Raw genomic sequence first — 20721 nt, 5'->3', positions numbered from 1 at the left:
AAAACTGACTGCGGCATAACTTTTGTGTATTCTTTTATGCAGTCTCTCTGTAGACTGTATGTTAGCACATATTGGTCAAATAAGCACTGTAAAATCAGTTATGTATTCTCTGGATGTCTCTTTATTTGAATAGGCGCTGGTTCTCAATACAAAATAACCAACTTGTGTACCAGAAGAAATTTAAGGTAGGTATTAAAAACTGGCTTGGGATAGTTTGGGGTGTGGGTGTTGGTTTTCCTGATTGATCAGGGGAAAGGAGAAACAGTGCTGACATTGGCATCCTGTGTGGTCTTGAACAACCTACTGCATTTTCTAAATTAGTTTCTCCCTTTGTAAAATAAGCCTAATAGCTGCACTTACAGATTTTGAGATTCCTGCACAGTGACTTGTAAGCACATACTTTATTTGCTGTGGGTTTTGTTACCTTGTTGCAGAGAAGGTTTATGAAGAGCCTTGAAAGTTGTTGGTCCCAAAAGGCTATTACGCACTTGGTGGCAGCGAAATATTCCATGCTGTTCTTTGAGCAATTGTGTTCAACTCTTTCAGGACTTGCTCTCTCCAGTTACTTTACTGGGTTCACATACTCAATATAGCAGTTGGGGAGAGAGAGGGGGGGAAAAAAAGGCATGAAAGCATTTGTTATGAAACAGCCAGGGATGCTATGTACATGTATTTGATACTGAAAATGTAAGGTGGCTCAGCAGTCAATATCTGTCTCTTTGCTGGTGGGAAAGTACAGTTGTTGTATATTACAGCAGCTGGTGCAATTCTGCCCCAAGCTGTAGGAGCTAGCCTTTTCAATCAACATTTGGGCCCGTGCTCCTTTGTTTGCTGTTCTAGAATCTGCTTTTGCACCACATAGTTGTAACTGTTCTTCATGTTCGAAAAAACTAGATAACTGTATGGAGAAGGAAAAAAACAGAGGATAGAGCTTAGGCCATGTCGTTTCTCTTCAATGTTACAGACCAGGTTCGGAGGCTATTCCTTGTTATCTGATGCTATCAAATCAAGAGTCTTCATTTTTGTGGTTGGAAAGAAAACAAACAGTTGAGTTGGGCATTTTGTGAATTCCAGTTACATTTTTATGTGTTTTAAAAATGCACCTTTAAAATTCCGTTAGCTTAGAATAGAATTCTTACGAATTGAATCAAGTTTTCAAAACCACTGCATCCAGCTTCTGTGTTTTGTACTTGGCACTTATAACACTGCTGATTTAGGTATAATCTTTCTGATGTATTTGTGAGCTAATTGCATCTCTTAGAAGATATCTTTGAACTCCTTTGAATACTGTTGTTTAAATTTAAGGTGTTGATTATTTAGTGGATTGATTGTAGGTAAAAAGGAATTCTCCAAAGTTTGTATTAAACTTTCATAAAATATAACGAAACATTAAAATTTATCTAAATATTTCCTGCTAAGTATCTCTCATTCCAGCTATTTAAAATTTTATTTTTGGAGGAAAAATTTGTGTAAACAAGCAAATAGAGGAAAGATAATAAAGTTGCTAATAATCCCAAATTATTTATCATTTAATGCTATGTGACTTGTTTTGTTAATTTTTGTCTCTTAGGATAATCTCACAGTAGTTGTTGAAGACTTGCGGCTTTGCACGGTTAAACACTGTGAGGACATAGAAAGACGTTTCTGTTTTGAGGTGGTTTCTCCAACAAAGTAAGGAGAAGTGATGGAGCATGTTTATTTCAAAATAAAAAAATCATTACATTCAGTTGTCTTGAAATGCAAGATTAACATTTCTCTTGGGATAGATCAAAACAGGAAAACTATCTGAACAATTTTGTTTTCTGAAATTTTGGCTAAGAATAAGTGATGTTATGAGAAGTGTTTCTAGTATTTAGTTTACTTTTGGCATTAAAATAAACATGCATTCTTGTGCTTTATGCATAAATGGCTTGTGTTTGTGGAGCTTTTGCGGCTTAGTAGTAGCTGATACTATCAATAAGTTGTTGTCTCAGTAGTGTTAAATTACATTTCGGAATGCACTAAGTGAAACTACCAAATAAAAATATTTTTCAGCTCTAGCAGTGCAGTGTATTGGTTATATTTGGAGAAGTATGGCAGTCTTGCCGCAGCCAGGGTGCAGGACATGGATTTCTCATTAGTGGTTTTGAGATGTGACCATATTTAAATTTTTGATATAAGGTCAACGTGCTTTTAGGTGTGGATGTTACCTACACTCCCCACTCCTACTTACATTTCTCCTCTTAACAGATTGCTGTCCTAATGTTTGCATCCTCAGTTGTGGTTCACTTTACCATGCATTTTGCTCCTGCTCACCTATACCTTTTCAGCCCATAAGTGTTGGAACAGTTTTATACTTCGTGACCTGTTGCCTTTGACTGTTGGTGTGAAAAGTAGTTCATTCTTTGTCAGAAAGCTTTAAAGTCATTTTCTCTTGATCTCAGTGAATGAACTGTGTTTTCAAGGACCGATACCTGTATCTTGTGTAATTAGTCATGGAGGTAAACTGCATGTGAGGATATAAAAATGAAAAATTTGGAATAAGAAGAGAAAGGGAATAGGAAGCTAAACCATTCTCTGGGTTATTTGAAGAGTCCTATCTATGTATTTTAGCATTACCTGCAAATAGTTTTGAAACAAGGAGTTTGCAATTCATAAAGAATCAGCTGCTTTGTTACCTCAAAATAAATGGGTTTATTAGATGATGCCTACTAAACAATATACCTGTGGTAATAGCAAGAAACTTTTTCAAGAGTCTGTATTTTATTGAACAATGTGGTGTTTTATGTTAGCTGCTTGGTCAGTCTCTCTGAATCTGAGTACGCATGTATTTGTCACAGAAGCTGCATGCTTCAGGCTGACTCAGAAAAGCTGCGACAGGCATGGATTAAGGCTGTTCAGACCAGTATTGCTACAGCATATAGAGAGAAAGGGGATGAATCTGAGGTGAGTTTAAAAACCAACCAAACAACAACCCTCCCTTTAGACCCTGGAAATTAAAAATAGAGAAAACCTCTTTTTATGAGAGGGGAGGAAAAAAGAATCCATTGTTTGTCTTCCAGTAGAAATGCAATGAAATTTTGAAGGCTATGATTTATATCTAATCTATGTTTCGCTCCATCTTACTAATGTTACTTTGGCCTGTACGTTTTGATGAGATTTTTCTGTAGTGTGATTAAAATTCATAGGATTATTGGGTATTCCTATATTCAGTTCTATATTTCTTCTAAAAAGCTAAACATTTTTTGAGTTTTATGGTTTTCCTTGGCCTTAAATGCAGAAGTTACTTTTCTAGGCTTCTAGTGCACTGTCAGTATCTGTAGGACTTATTTCTTTATGTGTGTCTCTTTGTTTGTTTGTTTTCTTTTTTTTTAGAAACAGGAAAAGAAATCATCTCCTTCTGCTGGAAGCCTAGAATCTGGCAGTGAGACAAAAGAGAAGTTGTTAAAGGGAGAAAGTGCTCTACAGCGTGTTCAATGTATTGCTGGTAATGCTGCCTGCTGTGATTGTGGTCTGGCAGACCCTCGCTGGGCCAGTATCAACCTAGGAATCACGCTGTGCATTGAGTGCTCTGGGATACACAGGTTGGGGAACTCTTCAGAACTATATTTGATTTGTGCATTGACTTAATTAGGAAGGGTGGTGTTTGCCTCTTCAAATATATATTGAAGCAAGGTTAGAGACTCCTGTTTGTAAACAGAATTAAGGTAACTGCTTTATTTGCATAAATTAATGGTAAAGCTGTTTGAGGTAAGACACAGCATGCAGTTACAGGTTAATATTTTTTCATGCTGTTTAGGAGCTTGGGAGTCCACTTTTCAAAAGTAAGATCTTTAACGCTGGATTCATGGGAACCTGAACTTCTAAAGGTATGATAGTATTTTTGAAACAAGTTTCTGTTTGGTATTTAAGATTGGTGTTTTAAAGCCAATGCATCAGAAAGTTCAATATAGGAAACACTTGCATTTGTACCCAGTGCATGTCTTTAACTTTCTACTCGAAAGTGCTTATAGTTGTGTGGTGGTTTTTTTTTTTAATTCACACTTTCTTATAATACATGCAGTAGCAGTAGTCATTCTTGTTATAAACTTGCGAGTCAGAATACCTTATGACACTTTTGGGTTTGCAAATGCACTTTGAGTAGTAAGTTTCATCTGATGCTTTCAATATATAAAAATGGAAATCTGTTTACAGACCGATAATATAGTGGGCTGAAAAATTTTGGAAGTGCTGTATCAGCCTAAAGCATGATCATACTTGAAAATTCAGATGTCAGCTCTTACAGTGAGATCTTGATTTCGTACTCGTACTGGCTTATAGGAGAATGTTCATGCAACTGCTCTTGCGTGCTATTTGTGTGCCAAAATTCTAGCTTGAAACATGGTTATGAAAATCATGTGACACTGAAATACCGAAATAGGAACTCACACATGGATGCATGTGTGCAACTGAGTAACTGATGCAAAGCATTTGTTTCTAGCTGTGATGGTCTGGTACTTAGGTATTGCTTCTGTATTCTGAACAATCAAAAGACAATGTGAGTAGGGGTGTTTCTCTTGTGGTTTGACCTTAAATAATTTTAATATCAATGCACTCATGCTGAGGAAACAAACAAACCCCAAAACTACAGCCCTTGTCTTGTTTATGTAAATACCAGAGCTGAATATTCTACCTGGTATTAGAAGCAAGAAGTCTGTTCATTGCCATCAGTAAGTTGGACTTCATGGGCCAAATTCTCCTTAAAGTAGTATCTGCAGGCTGTTGTTTGTCTTTGATCTTTTTCTATAGGCATAACAGATTATGGTTTAGCAAAAATGTCTGTTGGACAAAATGGAATAAAATTGATTGAATTGTTTCTTGCCAATGAGGTAAGAATAGCTACTGGCAAAGCTGGTGGAAGAGAGTACCTCTGTTAATGAGGCCTGCAGATGTCATTCTGATGGCACAAAAAAGATTCTTGAATGACAGATGGTAATTTTTGCAGTCCTTTTTCAGAAGGGAATGGCACTTTAAAAGAGTGACTGTATTTTTTGCTATCTTACTTAGAATTTGGTCTCTCTATTCACTGATTGTTTCATTATCATGATACAAACCCATGCTTATTTCTGTAAATGTACTTTTACCAGTGAAAATACTAAGTTGTAAAAATAGGCTGAGTGAGGTTAAAAACAACTAAATAGGTAGATAAAGCCTTTTGCAACTGTATTTGAATTTATTTATTTTGCTTCATAGCTTATGTGTGAATTGGGAAATGATGTTATAAATAGAATATATGAAGCGAAGTTGGAAAAAGTGGGAGTAAAGAAGCCACAACCTGGAAGCCAAAGGTAGTGATTTACTAGCAGTGCCTCTTATTTCCTTTTCTTGTTGCTTCCTTCAGCCTCCAGCTTTAAAAGATGCTGCCAGTTAACTGTGTAACACTCCTTTGATTTACTCTTTGCTTCCCCTTATCACCAGTATGTTTTGCTCTCCCCCTTTTCTCACTCTCTGTCTTTATTGGGTGTTCCTTGTGTTGGTCCCTTTCGGCTTCTCTTGTTCATTTGTTCTTTTTCTGATCTTACTCCCTCCTTTTGATGACAACTCTATAGCATCCTGTTCTGTCTCATCAACGTGGGCATGTTAATTTTGTCTACTTCCTACGATCTCAGCCAGCTGTACTTGGTCTGTGAGTGCTCCTGGAAGGAGCCTGCAGCTGTGCCTTTTGTTTACAGTGACTTTGTTTTTGAGTTTGACTTTTGTTCCCTGATCCCCAGAATGTTCTCTTCTTTCTGCCTACATTGTACATGAGCTCTGCTGCTTTACAGCAACCTTCTAATGATTGTACTGCTGTCTTCCATTTCTCTGATGCTAATTTGTGTTTGAAGGTAGTTTCCTAATGTTTTGTTCTGCTGTATAAGATGTCTTTTAAAACTTTTTTTTAACCAGCTTTCCAGTTTTGTGCTGCTTGCTGTCCGGCAGTTTTATGGTATAAAAAACAGCGTTTTATAAAGTGTTGGTAATTTGGAGACGATGATAATATAAATAATGTAGGAGATTTGATAGGTATTCTTTCTAATAGTAACTGCTTTTCAGCAGTAATACTTTTATAGCCCCTTTCATCAGTTTGTCACAACCGGTGTGTGTGTCTTAAGATGATAACCTCAGGTTATAAGAAAAAATATTTCAGTATACGTTACAGAACTGGTGGCTGTGCCTACCTGAGGCTTATTATTGTTATGGTTCTCTTGTGCAATCTTGATGTTCCTTTAATGAATGTTGCAATTTGTATTTACCTAGGAAACTAAATATATGCTATATTAATTCATTATTAACAATATAAAACATGTATAAAGGATTAATACCAAGCAGTAACTAATGCTTATTTCTTCCACATACCACTTTCTAAAGTCTCTGCCTGAAAGAAAATATACATATATGAACTTAACAAAATTACTTTCTTTTGAGCCTTACGCAAAATTTAATCAAGAATCCAGAGAGAGTTAGACAGTGTGCTTTTCATCTTTCTGAAAATGTGCTGTAAGTGTGTCTCATGTGCAATGCCGAACTACAATTTTGGTTACTGGCTTTAGTATGAAATAGATGTTCTTTTAATACATGAAAATACTAAAATATTAGCTTACTAACTCCAGAGCTTTTGTATATGACAGGCAGGAGAAGGAGGCATACATCAGAGCAAAATACGTGGAAAGAAAGTTTGTAGAGAAGCAGCCTGCATCAGTATCTCTGCTTGAATCTGGAACAAAAGCCTTGCCTCAAAATCAGGAAGAGAAAAGGCACAGTGGCCCTGAAAAATCCCTTTTGGCAGGGGAACAAGGTGCGGCATCCCAAAAAGGTATTTACACACTTCTCTCCTTAGCTGTATTACACGTGTTCTTTTTAAAGTAACATATTTATGTATTGATTGATTTCTGGCCTCGTGCAGAGAAATTGGAATCTGTCTTTTAATGGGTCATAGACTAGTTCAGAAGTATAGGGGAGAAAAAACTTGTTCAGAGATGTGCATTTTTCGGTGGGGAAGAATTTGGAGTGGGGATGCTTATCATTCAGAAGCATATTAACCACCTTCTTTCCTCCGTATTTTCATCCTTCTTAATTTTTCCAATAACGTTCTTTCCTGCCCTATCCCTTCCTTACTGCGTGCTTTGTGCTTTGCTAACTTGCATGTCCCAGCGGTTGCTGTAAGTAGCGACGAGGCGAGGCGGGAGTCTCTGTTCTGTCCTGATGAACTAGATTCACTCTTCTCCTACTTTGATACCTCTTCAAAACTACGTAGTAGTAAGTACTACAGCTATGGCGTGTTCAGTATTTGCGCTAGTGATCCATTGTGTGTTGTGGCCATCTCCCTGCCTTTAATCCATTGTCTCCAGGCTACTGCATTGCTTAATGTTTTCATGAAATAATTTAAGCTTTTTTACTTATCCTGATCTTTTCCTTTCTAATAATCTTTGACATTATTATTATAAATGTTACGGTTGCAATATGAGACTTCATATTTTTCTGTGGATGCATTAAGCATATTGAATAATGACTAGACATTTAAAAAAAAAAAATGTATTCAGGACCAAGTATAAGAGCTTGCTTTATTATCATGGTATCTGTGAAGAGTGGGTAACTTGCAGTCTGTGTAGTAATTACAGTTTCTCCTCAAAACAGTACGAAGCAGTGACAGTGGGATCCAGCAGAGTGCTGATGACAGCAGGGAACACCTTAGCTCTACTATATCAGCTAACAGTTTGTATGAACCAGGTGCGTTAGCCTTTGCACTTTAAGGTGAAAATGTAATAACTTCTTCCTGGTAGCATGTTCTTATCAGAGATGAGTACTTGGTGATACAATTCATGTCTCTTCTATCCTGGTGGACTGAAACATTTTTAACAAGGGCAATAATTGCTTGACTGACCTTTCTCTCCTCCAGGCTTGGTAGCAAGAATGACATTGAATCCTTCTAAACGAGTTCAGAGAATTCTGTTTTTTCCAGTCAGATGATACTGAGCCAGAACTTTGTTTTTTAGCAGATAGAGCAATGTTGCATTTTGATACAGACAAGTCTCCACAGAAATGCATAATCCTTTTATAAATAGTTAAATCCTTGGAGATGGAATTCCTGTTAAGTCACAGATAATAGGCTTTTATGTTATTTGAGCATTTTGCTTAATTCTTCTGTTTTCTACTTACATGGAATTGACCATGTCTTTGAACATTACCCCCTCTTTACTCAAACTTTTATAAATTGAGTGATGAAATTATTTGCTATCTAATATTAGCATCCTGGGCTGACAGATGTATTGAGTAGGGCTTGTCAAAATATCCAAAATATTTATTCATAAAGCAAACTTATTCTTCTACATCAAAGCACTCTTCTGAGGTATGTTTTAAATCCAGTAGTTCACAGCTGTGGTTTGTAGGCAGGCAGCAAGTGGCTTGGATCCTTTCCTTGGCTGCATGGTAGAAACACTTAGATCTTGTAACTCATGAAAACTTATATATAACAATTGTCGTTATCTCCCAGACTTCACTGTGTATAACTCTTATTGAGATGAAGAAGAAAGATTATGCTTTAGTCCAGAAGATTATGGCCACAGCAAGTAATTGGTAAATGACAATGGTATCTTTTAACAAAAATTAGGTCAGAACAGTATTAGCCTCATATTCAGGTGTATCAAGCTGTTGCAGATAAAGATATCTTTGTATGACTACGTCTCTGCAGGAAACTAGTTTTATTCATATCTTGCAGTATAGGATAAAACAATTCTAACCTAAAATCATTTCTTAGAAATTACATGAAATAGGTAGACTGAAGGATATTCACACGTGCCAGTAATGTGGAGAGAATGTTTTCTGGGAAGTATTAATTCTGTGAAGTGGCCATGCCTGATTGCTGGAACAAGCTAAAGGCATCTGTGACTTCTGGCAGAATGGGGCAAAAATGCACAGCATTCTGCAAAACCTGAGCTACCTTATGCCAGAGAAATTACATTTTTGGTCAGAATTCCAGGAGGTACCTTATAAAAACAGGGATTAGATAAGCAATTTTTTTTTTTCTTTTCAGAAGGAGACAAGCAAGAGTCTTCTGTATTCTGTGACTCCAAACAGCCTAGTCCAGGATTGCAGCTGTATCGAGCTGCCTTTGAGAAGAATCTTCCTGATATGGCAGAAGCATTGGCCCATGGAGCTGAAGTAAACTGGGTCAACATAGAAGAAAACAAAGCAACACCACTCATTCAGGCAGTGCGAGGGGTATGTGATATACAGCACCGACTGCTGTGGGAGGAGGCAAAGGGGAGTAACAGTGTCACTGTCCCTTTTGAACTGCTTGCTTTGCTAATGAATGATAATGTGATGCTGAAGTTGTCTTTACAATGGTCTCTCAGAGTTGTTTCTGAACTATTTTTTTCTTGTTAATGCTTTGTTTGGAATTATATAACCTAGTAGCGCTAAAATTTTATATGGAAGCAAACCCCTTTTGTTTCCTTTGCCCCATGACTCAGTAGTGAGAAGGCAGAACAGGTTTGGCTGTTATTCTGGAGATCTGGTGCTGTATTGTTTCTTTGCTTTTATTCTGTAGGGTTCGTTGGTTACTTGTGAATTCTTGCTGCAGAATGGGGCCAATGTGAACATCAGGGACATGAAAGGAAGAGGACCCCTGCACCATGCCACAGTTCTAGGACACACTGGGTAACTCACTGCTCCAGAATTTGTAAATGGCCATCCTTTACTATAACTGTTAATGTGAAGCTTCTTCATTTCTCCAAATATTCTGGCATTTTAATGTATTTCAGGTGATCTAGGTTTTTCTTAAACTCTTGTGGTGAGAGAGGAAATAACATTTTGAATTAGCAGTCTCATCTGCTAGCAAAACACAAACCTATAAACACACTTTGGTCCATTTTGTAAAAATATGTATTTAATAATGCTTTGAAATAGCATGAACTTTTGGTGAAGACTCATGAGATTCTTCTTGTGTTCTTAAGAAATATGACACAAATAGGAGAAACAGTGGTGTGTGAGGGCCAGGCTTTTTCTGACTCATCCCACCTGTGTGTTGCACTGAGAGTGTATCTCATTTCAAAATGTACTGCATTACATCTTGAGTTTTGGAATCATGGCTTTTAACTGAAATCCTGTACCATCTCAATTCAAATGAGGACGACATAATCTGGTTGGTGGTGCCCAAACTCTTTGCATGCATGAATTCTAAATAGAGTGCAAGTTGACAGCTTGGGAGAGTTTAAGACTTAAGCTTAGCCAGTATGCCCTGATTATAAAGATGAAGAATTATAATAGCAGAGACAAATGAGATCAGTTTCTACTGGGTAAATCAGGCACCTGTGAACTGTGTTCTTCACTGCATTGATTTATCCTGCTTAGTGGTTCTTGTCTGTCATGGTAAAAGGGATGAAGTTTTTTGGTTCTACAACCTAAGATGATATGGGAAGGTTAGAGTCTCGCTTCTAAAGGGTTCAACTCCTTGCTGCACTAGTGTGATTTGACTTAGGCTGTCTTTCTAATGTGGATTAAATAATTAAAGGTTTTGCTTACTACTGTGTTAACATGTTAGTTGTTAGATGAATAGTTGTAGATGAATAGCACTGTTTTGATGTTCAAGAGACTTAGCAATTTAAGCCAAATACATTGCATCCAGCTTGAATTTATTTGCTTTTTTCCTTTATTGTTGTGAAAATTATTCTTAAATGCTTTTTCTAAACAGACAAGTGTGTTTATTCCTAAAACGAGGAGCAAACCAGCATGCCACTGATGAAGATGGGAAAGATCCATTGAGTATAGCAGTAGAAGCTGCAAATGCAGATATTGTAACATTGTAAGTTGTATGTTCTGTTTTTAACTAGGTAACTAGGTTTTCCTATTCTGTTTCAAGTAGAAAATATAAGAAATGTCAAAACTCCTTTACATAAAAACGGAGAGCAAAAGAAAAATCAAAGAGAGTGCACTATCCATAGATGACATCACTGGTGTAAGGTTCAGGAGTGCACTGTAGGTCTTGAATTGCAGTCTTTTTTAGTGCTTTAAAGATGACATTGTTCTTTTTATTTCCTAAATCATAGGTTGCGTTTAGCAAGGATGAATGAAGAAATGCGTGAATCGGAAGGACTCTATGGACAGCCAGGTCAATACTCCACTAATAACCATACTGAAATGCAGTATAAGAAGTGTATTCAGGAATTTATCAGTTTACAATTAGATTCTTAGGAGCTGAGGGAAATTTAAGATAGCTTCATACAATAATGTTTTTATAAACAACTGACACATGTTAAAGCTTCATTAAAATTCACTGGTGTGACTTTGTCAGAGTATTTAGGGGACTTAAAAGGAGAGCATTTAAAGTACATTATTATAGTAGTGTATGTTAGTACAGCCATTACCAACCTGTTTTGCTGGTAGTTGTCCACAGTTTTCTCCTATTGATGTTCCATTGAAATTCACGTAATGTTAGGATTTACCTGACGTTATTTAATAGCAGCCTTCTGACCCAGGTTGCTCAGAGACAGTTCAGGAGTTCATCTTATTACAGGATACCATTCTCCTTCCTGTGGAATGGTCCTCTTTTTCTTTTTTAAGAAAAAATGCTTGCACACCAATATAAAAATGTACATAGAATATTTCAAAGTAACTCCAGTCAGAAATAGGAAAGTATCATTTCCTCAAATTTTATTTTAAAATATTTTTATTTAAGATGCAAATAAGAAACAAACCAGTCATTCTTAGGTATGTATTTTTGTATGCATAGTATCTTACCATTTGATTTAAAAAAAAAAAAAAAAAAAAAAAGAATTGGCAGACATTTGAGCCAACTGGTACAAGAAAGTAACAAATTATATTTAATGAATATGTGCAACTTTATCCTCAGGCACTCAGTCCCAATTTACACTATGTTCTGATGTGATATTTATGAAAGCCATTTCTTCTATTATGGTATGCTTCCATAGGAACCTAATTTAATCTCATGCAAATATCAATAATGAAGGTGCACTTGAGTGTCAAGTTAGACAGCTAAAAACACGCCGCTATACCTGGCAGTATTGAAAGGCAAACCTTATTTTTAAGGTTGAGTGCTGAGTACTCTTGGCTCACCCCTATAAAGCCCTTATGTATTTTCAGCTGATTCATAAGGATTGTGTGTGCTTATGTCTTTTACCAGTTTGGGGCTGGAATATACTCAAGGGGCAACATTGAGTCTCATGTCAATATCCCAGATGAACTCTATTAAATAAACCCAATTTATTTATTTCATAAAGTTTCTCCTTAAGAATAGATGTTTTTCAAATTTATTTTTAAACAAATCTTCTAGGAAATTCAAATTAAAACAATAAAAGTACTGTAGACACTCAGACATTCAAATGCTTTCTTGGGCAGAGCAACAGATAATTTGGAAGTATATAATTGATTATGAGCTTAAATGAGGAAGGATTCCCCACTCAGAAAATGCAACAGGCTATGAAAAAACTCTAGTGCTGGTTTGGCCATTTTAAATGTAAAGCTGTTTACCGATATAATACATACTACTATACTGAGAGGCTGAAAGTAACAAATACTGAAGTATTTTTGAGTCTCCTCCTTTTTATTTTAAGAGGTAAAAACAATAACTGTCAGTTTCAAATAGTAGAAAGCCTTTTTTTAAGGCAGGTAGGTATTTTCATTCAAAAGCTTTGTGCTAAATCATAATGAATAATTTAGATCATTTAATGGACTTGTCATAAATGCAAAATTACTATAAACCAGAAAATGTGTTTCTATAGTCTGTACAGAAAGCCTCAGTTGGTTACTAAACGTTACAAATATTTAGTAAAATGTTTCATTCATAACAAATACAGGCACTACTTACATGAAAATACGAATGTGTTTAAACTGGAGATGGGGGAGACTATTTTCCCTGACATCTTGTTTAAAATATTTTTTTAGACTGATTCTTCAATTAGGTAGATGAAATAAAAAGCTGCCTAAGTCTTTCACTGAAAATATCTTGACCTTTTTATCAGTTTGTATTACAGTAGAATCTAGAGACTGCAGTTGATACAATCGGATCCAGATATTTTACAGATAGTCTCTGATCCTTGTAAACAGGCAAGATTGACAATGGAAAGTAGAGCTGCTACAAGGGATAGAGGTTGCCAAAATCAGGGAGAGGGTGTCATTAAAGTAATTTTTGAAATTTAGGCCACAAGCTGTAGCACAGTGTCCCAGCCAGGAGATCTTACTGTATGTTTGGATAGTATATCTCTGCTCTCCTTGATTCTTTACTTGCTGAAATCTCTTTTAAAAGTTGAAGTAAATATTTGAGTGTTTTAAATGTTGATGTCTGCTAGCCTGCTAGGAGGGTTGTGTAAATGTGTAAGTGTAAGCACAAAACCTGTCTCTGCTGTTGCAAGGTATGATACCTTTATGTGGTCATAGAGGAGGCAGGTCTTTTTCACTGCATATACATGTTAAATTATCTGCCCTGCCCTTATTTTAGAACTGCTCTTTTCTAAAATTATTATTCTAGAAGAAAGTAAGGATTTTCAAGACAACTGTATGTTTGCGGGGAGCTATGTGAGGGTAAATATCAATGTATGGGTTTGCTGTCATCAAAGTGAAGCCAGCCGCATATTTCTCCGCTTTAGTAATGCAGTTGATAAACAATTACTGATGTAGCTAATGGCATCAACATTTCTGATTTTAAATATACCTAGCTTGTTTGAGCTACTGAGAGAATGTATATGTTGCTTTGCAAGGTACAGTTGGTTTTCCAAAGTATTTCTAGAATGGGAACTAGCTGAAACTAGCTTGTTCCACAAAAAGTTCATTTCTGGTGGTAGAAGCCATATGCACCATTGTATTGTTTCTTGCATAATACTTGAGTGCTCATCTTCTGGTGCTACAGTATGTCTGCTAACTATTTGATATTAGTATTGCTATTTTTTCTTCCTATCTTTTCTTGAATGTATGATGTGTGCCTTTTGAGTTACTCTGGTGTTAAATGGTAAAGCAGTGTTCTAGTATTTTTGTACATAAAATCTGCACTTTAGGGAAAACATTGCTTGGAAAGGGAATTTCCAGACTTCAATTTTAAAGTAGGATTTTAAAATAATTATAAGGTTTACAGTATTAAGTATTTTAATGCAGCATACAAACTAAAGGGGCACTTTATTTTAGTCTATTTTTGTATGTAATATTTTTGTTACGTAATAGAGCCAAAAACAGAGCCACAGTGTATCTTGCAAAAATAGCTTTTGTTTTTTCTTTCAAGTTAATATGAAAGTTAATATGAAAGAACCAAATATGGCAACTTGAACTACAGTATTAGTTCACCAGTGGAACCCGCTTCTGTATTAAAAGCATAATTGCTTTTATTGTACAAGCTTGATTCCAATTTGTGCTCTTTATAGCTGTTCTTTTGGTGAATGTTACAACTCCCTTCATTCTGTGCTTATCTCCCAGTGCAAGCAGTTATCAGAAACTGTTACAATAAAATATGTCCTGTGCCTGCTTCATCTCTAGAATATACTTGAAACTAAATCTGAAAACCAAAAGGGAATTTCACTAGAACTAACTTTTCTTAGTAGAGCAGTGTTGAATCTATTTATCTTCTAAAGTCTGGAAAGAATTGTGTCATTGCATTTTTATATAAACCCACATGCCATGCATGTTAAATATTTCTGGAAGGTCAGTTATAATTTCTGAAAGTGTTTTCAAATGAATGGAGTCTCATCTCCAAAAGAATAATAGTTCTAATATTGGAAAGATGGAAATTTTTCCTTTAAAAGGTGGAAAAACAAAACAGTGTAACTTTTAAACACAAAAAAAATCCTTTTAAAAACTGCCCTTTGGAAAAAAGTGGTGGAATAATACTTTTCTTCTGCAATCATATTGGGGGAAAAAAAATCTTAATGTTTAACATTCATGATGAGAGAGATTCTGGGTTGATTTCTTTGTCATGCTATTAATCAAGCTGTCAGCAAGGAACAGTAATGCTGGGATCTTGTGTCCTGTGTGGTCATCTGTGTTGGGAAGACAGTAAAATCTGGATGGCTGCATAGCTCCTGACGGACCAAATGTTTTATGCATTTAATTCCCTTTGAAGGCAATAGGGTATGGTTAATGTTTTAAAATGAAACCTGAACTCAAAGCCCAAAATGCTGCAGCAGGTGAAAGAATGTGAAAATGTCCATTTTAAAGTGGCAGAAGAATGACTTGGCAATGACTTAAGAAGTAATCATTCCTGAATATATTTTCCTGTGTAGATGGGGAGGGGGAGGGAGACAGGCCTGGTGGAAATTGCTGCCGTCCCTCATTTTGGAATATGTACTAGTAGTCGGGTTGTGTTTAAGCACAAAGGGTGAAGATAAAAAACCAAATGAAAGATGTTTAAGGAAAGTATCATCACTCTTATAGGTAAAACTAAAAGATGTAATGAATGTTCAGTAATGCATGTAAAAATTTATATTTGCTGAAGTAATAGACCAAAAGGATTTATGAACAATAATTTGTTTACTTAGGATTGCTTTTTTAATACTATTGCTTGCTGATTGTTTCTTTCATGGACAGTTCTGTCTGGCTGTAAGACTTCTAACCTTGGTTTCCAAGTAAATCTTTATTTATGCCATAATTCTACTTTTCTGCAGAGAATCTTGGTTAGCAATTCCTTGCAAAAACAAGGATTTTATTCTTTAATAGCTAATAAACATTTTTCTTTTTACATTGCTTTAAAATGCTTTCATTTTTCCTTTCTAACTCTGAACTTTCCTCTGTGTGGCTGCCTGTGAGGTACTGTATCAGGTATAGTTTGGCTTTGTTTAATTTGCTTCTACAGAACGTGCATGCAAGTAAACAGTCCCAGAGAGTTCACATCAGCATCATTCCATCTATAAGCAATCTTTATACATGAATAAGTGTTATACAGTAATTGGTAGTGCCGTAGGGCATTTGTGCAATGGTGGGTGATGTTAACTGTCACAAATATTTAAAACCGTTTCCCTTTTCTTTTCTACCTAGGAGATGAAATTTATCAGGACATTTTTCGTGACTTTTCTCAAATGGCATCAAATAATCCAGAGAAGCTAAACCGTTTCCAGCAGTCAGATTCCCAGAAGTCTTAAGTATTAAGAAGGAAAAGAACCTGATCCTTATAGTGCAAGTCTTTTTTTTTTTACTTTAACAGAATGAATTATATACATTTTGTTAGATAGTTTCGATAAAATGACTACTCTAATGTAGCTTTAGATTGTGGTAGCTGGGGAGACGTATGAGTTGTTTTATGTTCTACAGTACGTATACCTCAGCAGCTGAAGAAAATGTTTTAAAAAAGAAATACCTAATAGCTCAGTATAAAAATAGTACCTGTTAGCAAGTACAAAGTTTGCCTGTGGTTCATACATAGAGTTAGCAGAGCGTGCATTGCAGACTCCGGATGGCAGGATGATCAGACCAGCTTTGCTATTTAGTATTCCCTACTGTCACCTGTCTCCCTATTGCCATAAAGAATGTGCCTCTGACAAGAAGGTCTGGGTTGCATTTTCTGGGACTGTTTGGAAGGGAAATCGGGTAATGACTTACTGAGTTGTCCTTCTGTTTGTGGGCCTGTAACTTAACAGATTTCTCTTGTTCCTATGCTGACTGTGGTTAGAGGTAAGCTGTTGATAACAAGACATGGTAACTTCTGCTCTTTTGCAAGCTTTTTTTCAGTGGAAGCTTTAACACCAGGCTGGCCTTTATGCTAGTGACTGCGGGTCAGTCACAGTAGGTGTATACCCTGGAGGACCAAACTTCTAAGAGCAATCTTTTTTCATTTTTTTTCTGTTAAATTAAACCTTCTGTGCAGCAAGTATACTTTTAAATGAGCATGTGGAACCTTTCATGAAAAATAAACTTAATCCTGCTGGACATGATGTGGGGTTTGTTTGCAGTATTTGGACATCAAAGCCTGAAATTTGAGACATAAAAGTAAATACTGAGCCAATGAAGTTTGTGTAGAGCAGTTGTATGAAGGCTCTTTGTTACCTTCTCTTTTTGCTGTTCTCACTACTAGCCCTAAGCTGAATATGTAACATCTCATATGTAACGCAGCCACCCTAAATTTAGGGCAATCAATCCTTTATATCAGGAAGCAGTATCCTTTATATAATCTGCAAAGATGTGTATATATACGTCTTGTCTAAACTAAGGTGTGCACAAGAACTAGGAATGTCACTGCACATTTTTGCCAAGTAACGAATGAGCATAGTCTCCAGCTGTATTCTGAGGGCAGCAGCACAGTTTGCTTTATTCAATAGTGAGCTCCTCTCTACTGATGTGCATGTGGAAATGGTGTCTGTAGATACATGCTTATATGTCAGGTTATTTAATACCTGGATAGTAATCACCTGAAGCCCCAAACCAGCAGATGCAATTCTTTATGCTCTATTTGTCTTCCCTGTGGACAACTTAAGGAGAATTTTTAGGTAACATAGTATCAATGTGAGTTTTTAATAATCCTAATAGCCATGGCATTATGCTAACCTGCTGTTTAAATGTATTTAGGAAATGAATTGGCTTTTCTCCAAGCTGGCTAAGATAAGCAAAATTGGGTAAAAAATTTCTGTAAACTATGGTGAAATTAAACTTTCTGGCATATTAAATTTTAACAAGGTATTTCAAATATTTATAATTTTGCATCAAATGTATAATAATGCATCAAATCTGGATGATTATTGCTGCAAAGTTAATAGCATTTTAGAATTGTCCAATAGATTCTTTTTCCAAGCAGAAGAATCTTCCAAAACAGTTCTTGCTTCTTGTGTGGTCTAATTATGCTAGGAAAAGCAGATTCTGCCCATTTAAAGAGTGCATTTATTCTGAATAATAAGAAACGTAGGAATATCCGCTTTAAGCAGTAATTTCTAGTAGGTTGTTTTTTAAATAGCTGTCTATGAAATTATAATATACTTCCTAATCTGCAGTATTTAACAGCAGTGGATGTTTTAGTAGATCTTAGAGAAAGTAAAATTCCCAGTGTACAGATGGGACAATGTAAGATATGACTATGTATAGTATACACTTTAAGCATAGGTTTTTCTAAAGATTTGTCTTTTGCAGCCTACATGATAGGCAGTATATAATGTGATTGGCTGTAATGTAAAACTACCTAAAGCTTAATGGCATAATCGCTATCTCAGTCTATGCTGCTGGAAAAATGTCTGAGACACTTATTTCAAATCTCCACTGGTATTTTCCTTCCTAGTCATAAAAAAACTCCATCACAAATTTTGCAGGACAACTTCCTGTAGACAAAAAGTTTCTTCCCTGTAGCTCTGCAGATCCATGTGCTGCATTTCCAACTCTCATCTGTCTGGGAAGCAGTATCAGTCTGTCTATGCTAAAGGAGTAATAAAATACATGATTCACAGGTTGTATTACTCTTGCCAGGGGCTTTGGAGTTTTAATGGTTCAGGGAGTATATGTTACTTCTGATCCTGCAACCTCGTTCCCCAATCCTTTTAGGTACGCTAGGATGTCCAGTATAAACTGCATTCAGTTAAAGCTTTTTTTTTTTAGGTCAGGTGCAATACATGTGTTAGGATGTTGCTCATCAGCAAAAATGAATATGCCATTAAGCTGCATGAAATGTATTGAGGGCTTAGTCCTACCAAACACTGGCAGGCTCTGTGCTCCAGGGCCTCTGCAACTCGTAGGATTCAGCCCTTGGTAATACAAAGTATGATTATCTCTAGTACTCTGAAGATCTGGATTTCCATATCAAGTTCTGACTCAAGTGCTCAGTAATATTAGGAAACTTCCATTCTTATTACAATATGAATCTGAGTATAACTAGAGTAATAGACAGTAAGGCTCCATTGTAGGTTAACATCTTGTACCCTGTACCACATAATGGAAAGCTTCAATTCCACTTCATATTTCGCTGTAGGTATGAAGTATAATAGGTCTTAGTTGGTGGGATACTAAGCAGTAGATTCTTAACACAGTTTAAAATCAGCTTTCACATGGCTTTCTAGTCATTTACTAGATAGCCCATTGAAAGATTTTATAATATTTTTCTTAGCCAGAGTTAGATCACGTGTTCCAAAGGTCTCCTGGAAAGAGAGATGTCGAGGAGCTCAACATACATTCTAATGCATCTTGATTTCAGAGGTACAGTTTGCTTACGTTGCATGTTGATTAAAATGGTGTCTGTGGTGTCTCCTTAGCAGTCCGCATTGTTTTGATTGTTCATAAGGTTTCATATTTTATGTTAGTGTCAGTATAGTGCATATAAACTTAAATTTCTGAATTATCATACTGAATCATGCCACTGAATTGTATTAGACATGATGGAATTTGTTCCCATAAATTTGGGTGGAGGTTGGTAGATGGTAGAAGTCTTGCTTTGCATTCACAAGCTGCACATATTGCAGTCTGAACGTGTGTTACATTGTAGAATTCAGCCTCCTTGCCAATTAGGACCTAATCCAAGAAGTCACTGAAATCAGTAGCAGTCTTTCCACTGATTTCAGAAGCTTTGGATTGTACCTTTCGTGGCTTACCTAATGTTAGTGTGTTAAAAGGATCCAGTATTAATACTGCGTTTTTCACTCTGTGGGGTTTTACATTTTACCTGGTTACATACTGAGCTGAAATAGTTTTAGAAAATGCAACCAGACCTTCCAACTGCTGTCAGCAAATCCCCATACAAGAGGAAGTTTCTCCTGTTTTGCAGTGTGACATCAGTACACACATGTTGTCCAAATTATTGGAGTCCTCCTTGATAGAGCAAAAACTTTGTAGCACTAAAGAAAAGAGGTGAGAACTAGAATAAGCATAGGGATGGCTGTGATGTTTCTAGGACTTTGGTGCTTCTCTGCAGCCATCTGTTTTGAAGTATGAGTGTTAACTCTGCGTTTTGATCATGAGAATCTCAAATGACACAGTGAATAGAAGAGGACCCTTTGATAGAATTACAAATAATGTGTAAGTACTAAGGACTTAATATTTTTACACTGTCAAAAAGACTGAGCTGATTTTTTAATACATTGAAAGTATTTTGAGAGTCAGTTTTGCAAACTACCCTCTCTGCCTGTTCACAGATGAACACTTTTTCCAAAGTTAGAGTTTATGCCACTTATTTGTGCATCCCGATAGCCGAAATGTCTTGCTGTCTTCCTTGCACAAAAGCACATTTTTACAACAGGGACAACTCCAGAAAAGCAATACTGGGGAAAAGGACGAATGTACCACTTTGGTATGTCCCCTTTCATATGCTTGCTTTATCTTTCTCCATACAGTATTTTCTTGTTTCTCTTCCCATGGAAGGAGATGATAGAGGAGGGAAAAATCCCACTCGCTTTTCTGTTAGGATCCCAGATTTTCCATGTTTTGATAGAAATTACTGAGAAATCATTGTTTCCTCAAGCAGAAAGGTTGCTCTGCCTGAAATAATGAGCTTTTTTTCTCTTTATCCACGTGTCCCTCTGTATTTGGTGTTTTTTAAACATTCCAGCAGTAAAATGCTTGCATTCTCCTGTGAACTCTTCCTCCTTAAGATGTAACTGTAAAGAATGTACAACCAGCCCTCGTTTGCATTTAATAAGTCTGTAGACTTTGTATCTCGAACTTGAATGTAGTTTTCTGTAGTTTGTCATTGTAAATGAGAGAAACGCATTATTACCTTTGTAGTTAATCGACTGTACATGCTGTAAGGATTGTAAATACCGTATAGATTAAACCTTTGTATGCTGTCAACGGCCTCGCTGCGGGGCGGGCGCGGGGCGGGCG

General features: G+C 36.3%; 1 protein-coding gene across 1 annotated transcript in view; it reads left to right on the top strand.

The window, feature by feature from the left end:
• The window catches only part of ACAP2 (ArfGAP with coiled-coil, ankyrin repeat and PH domains 2), a 44047-nt gene extending 27854 nt beyond the window's left edge, over nt 1-16193 (top strand). Inside the window, exons 10-22 of the mRNA XM_009573491.1 lie at nt 134-185; nt 1571-1671; nt 2820-2925; nt 3355-3563; nt 3779-3848; nt 5212-5306; nt 6627-6793; nt 7633-7725; nt 9029-9216; nt 9545-9654; nt 10688-10798; nt 11043-11104; nt 15970-16193. Of these exons, the coding sequence (XP_009571786.1) occupies nt 134-185; nt 1571-1671; nt 2820-2925; nt 3355-3563; nt 3779-3848; nt 5212-5306; nt 6627-6793; nt 7633-7725; nt 9029-9216; nt 9545-9654; nt 10688-10798; nt 11043-11104; nt 15970-16073 (1468 nt within the window). The 3' untranslated portion in view covers nt 16074-16193. The remainder of the gene's footprint in view (nt 1-133; nt 186-1570; nt 1672-2819; nt 2926-3354; nt 3564-3778; nt 3849-5211; nt 5307-6626; nt 6794-7632; nt 7726-9028; nt 9217-9544; nt 9655-10687; nt 10799-11042; nt 11105-15969) is intronic.
• Nucleotides 16194-20721: the final 4528 nt, after the last annotated feature.

This window comes from Fulmarus glacialis, unplaced genomic scaffold, assembly GCF_000690835.1.
Source record: "Fulmarus glacialis isolate BGI_N327 unplaced genomic scaffold, ASM69083v1 scaffold23512, whole genome shotgun sequence".
In the NCBI taxonomy this organism is placed as follows: Eukaryota; Metazoa; Chordata; class Aves; order Procellariiformes; family Procellariidae; genus Fulmarus; species Fulmarus glacialis.
Note: the sequence above shows the minus strand (reverse complement) of the source record. Positions and strands in the feature narration are given on the sequence as shown.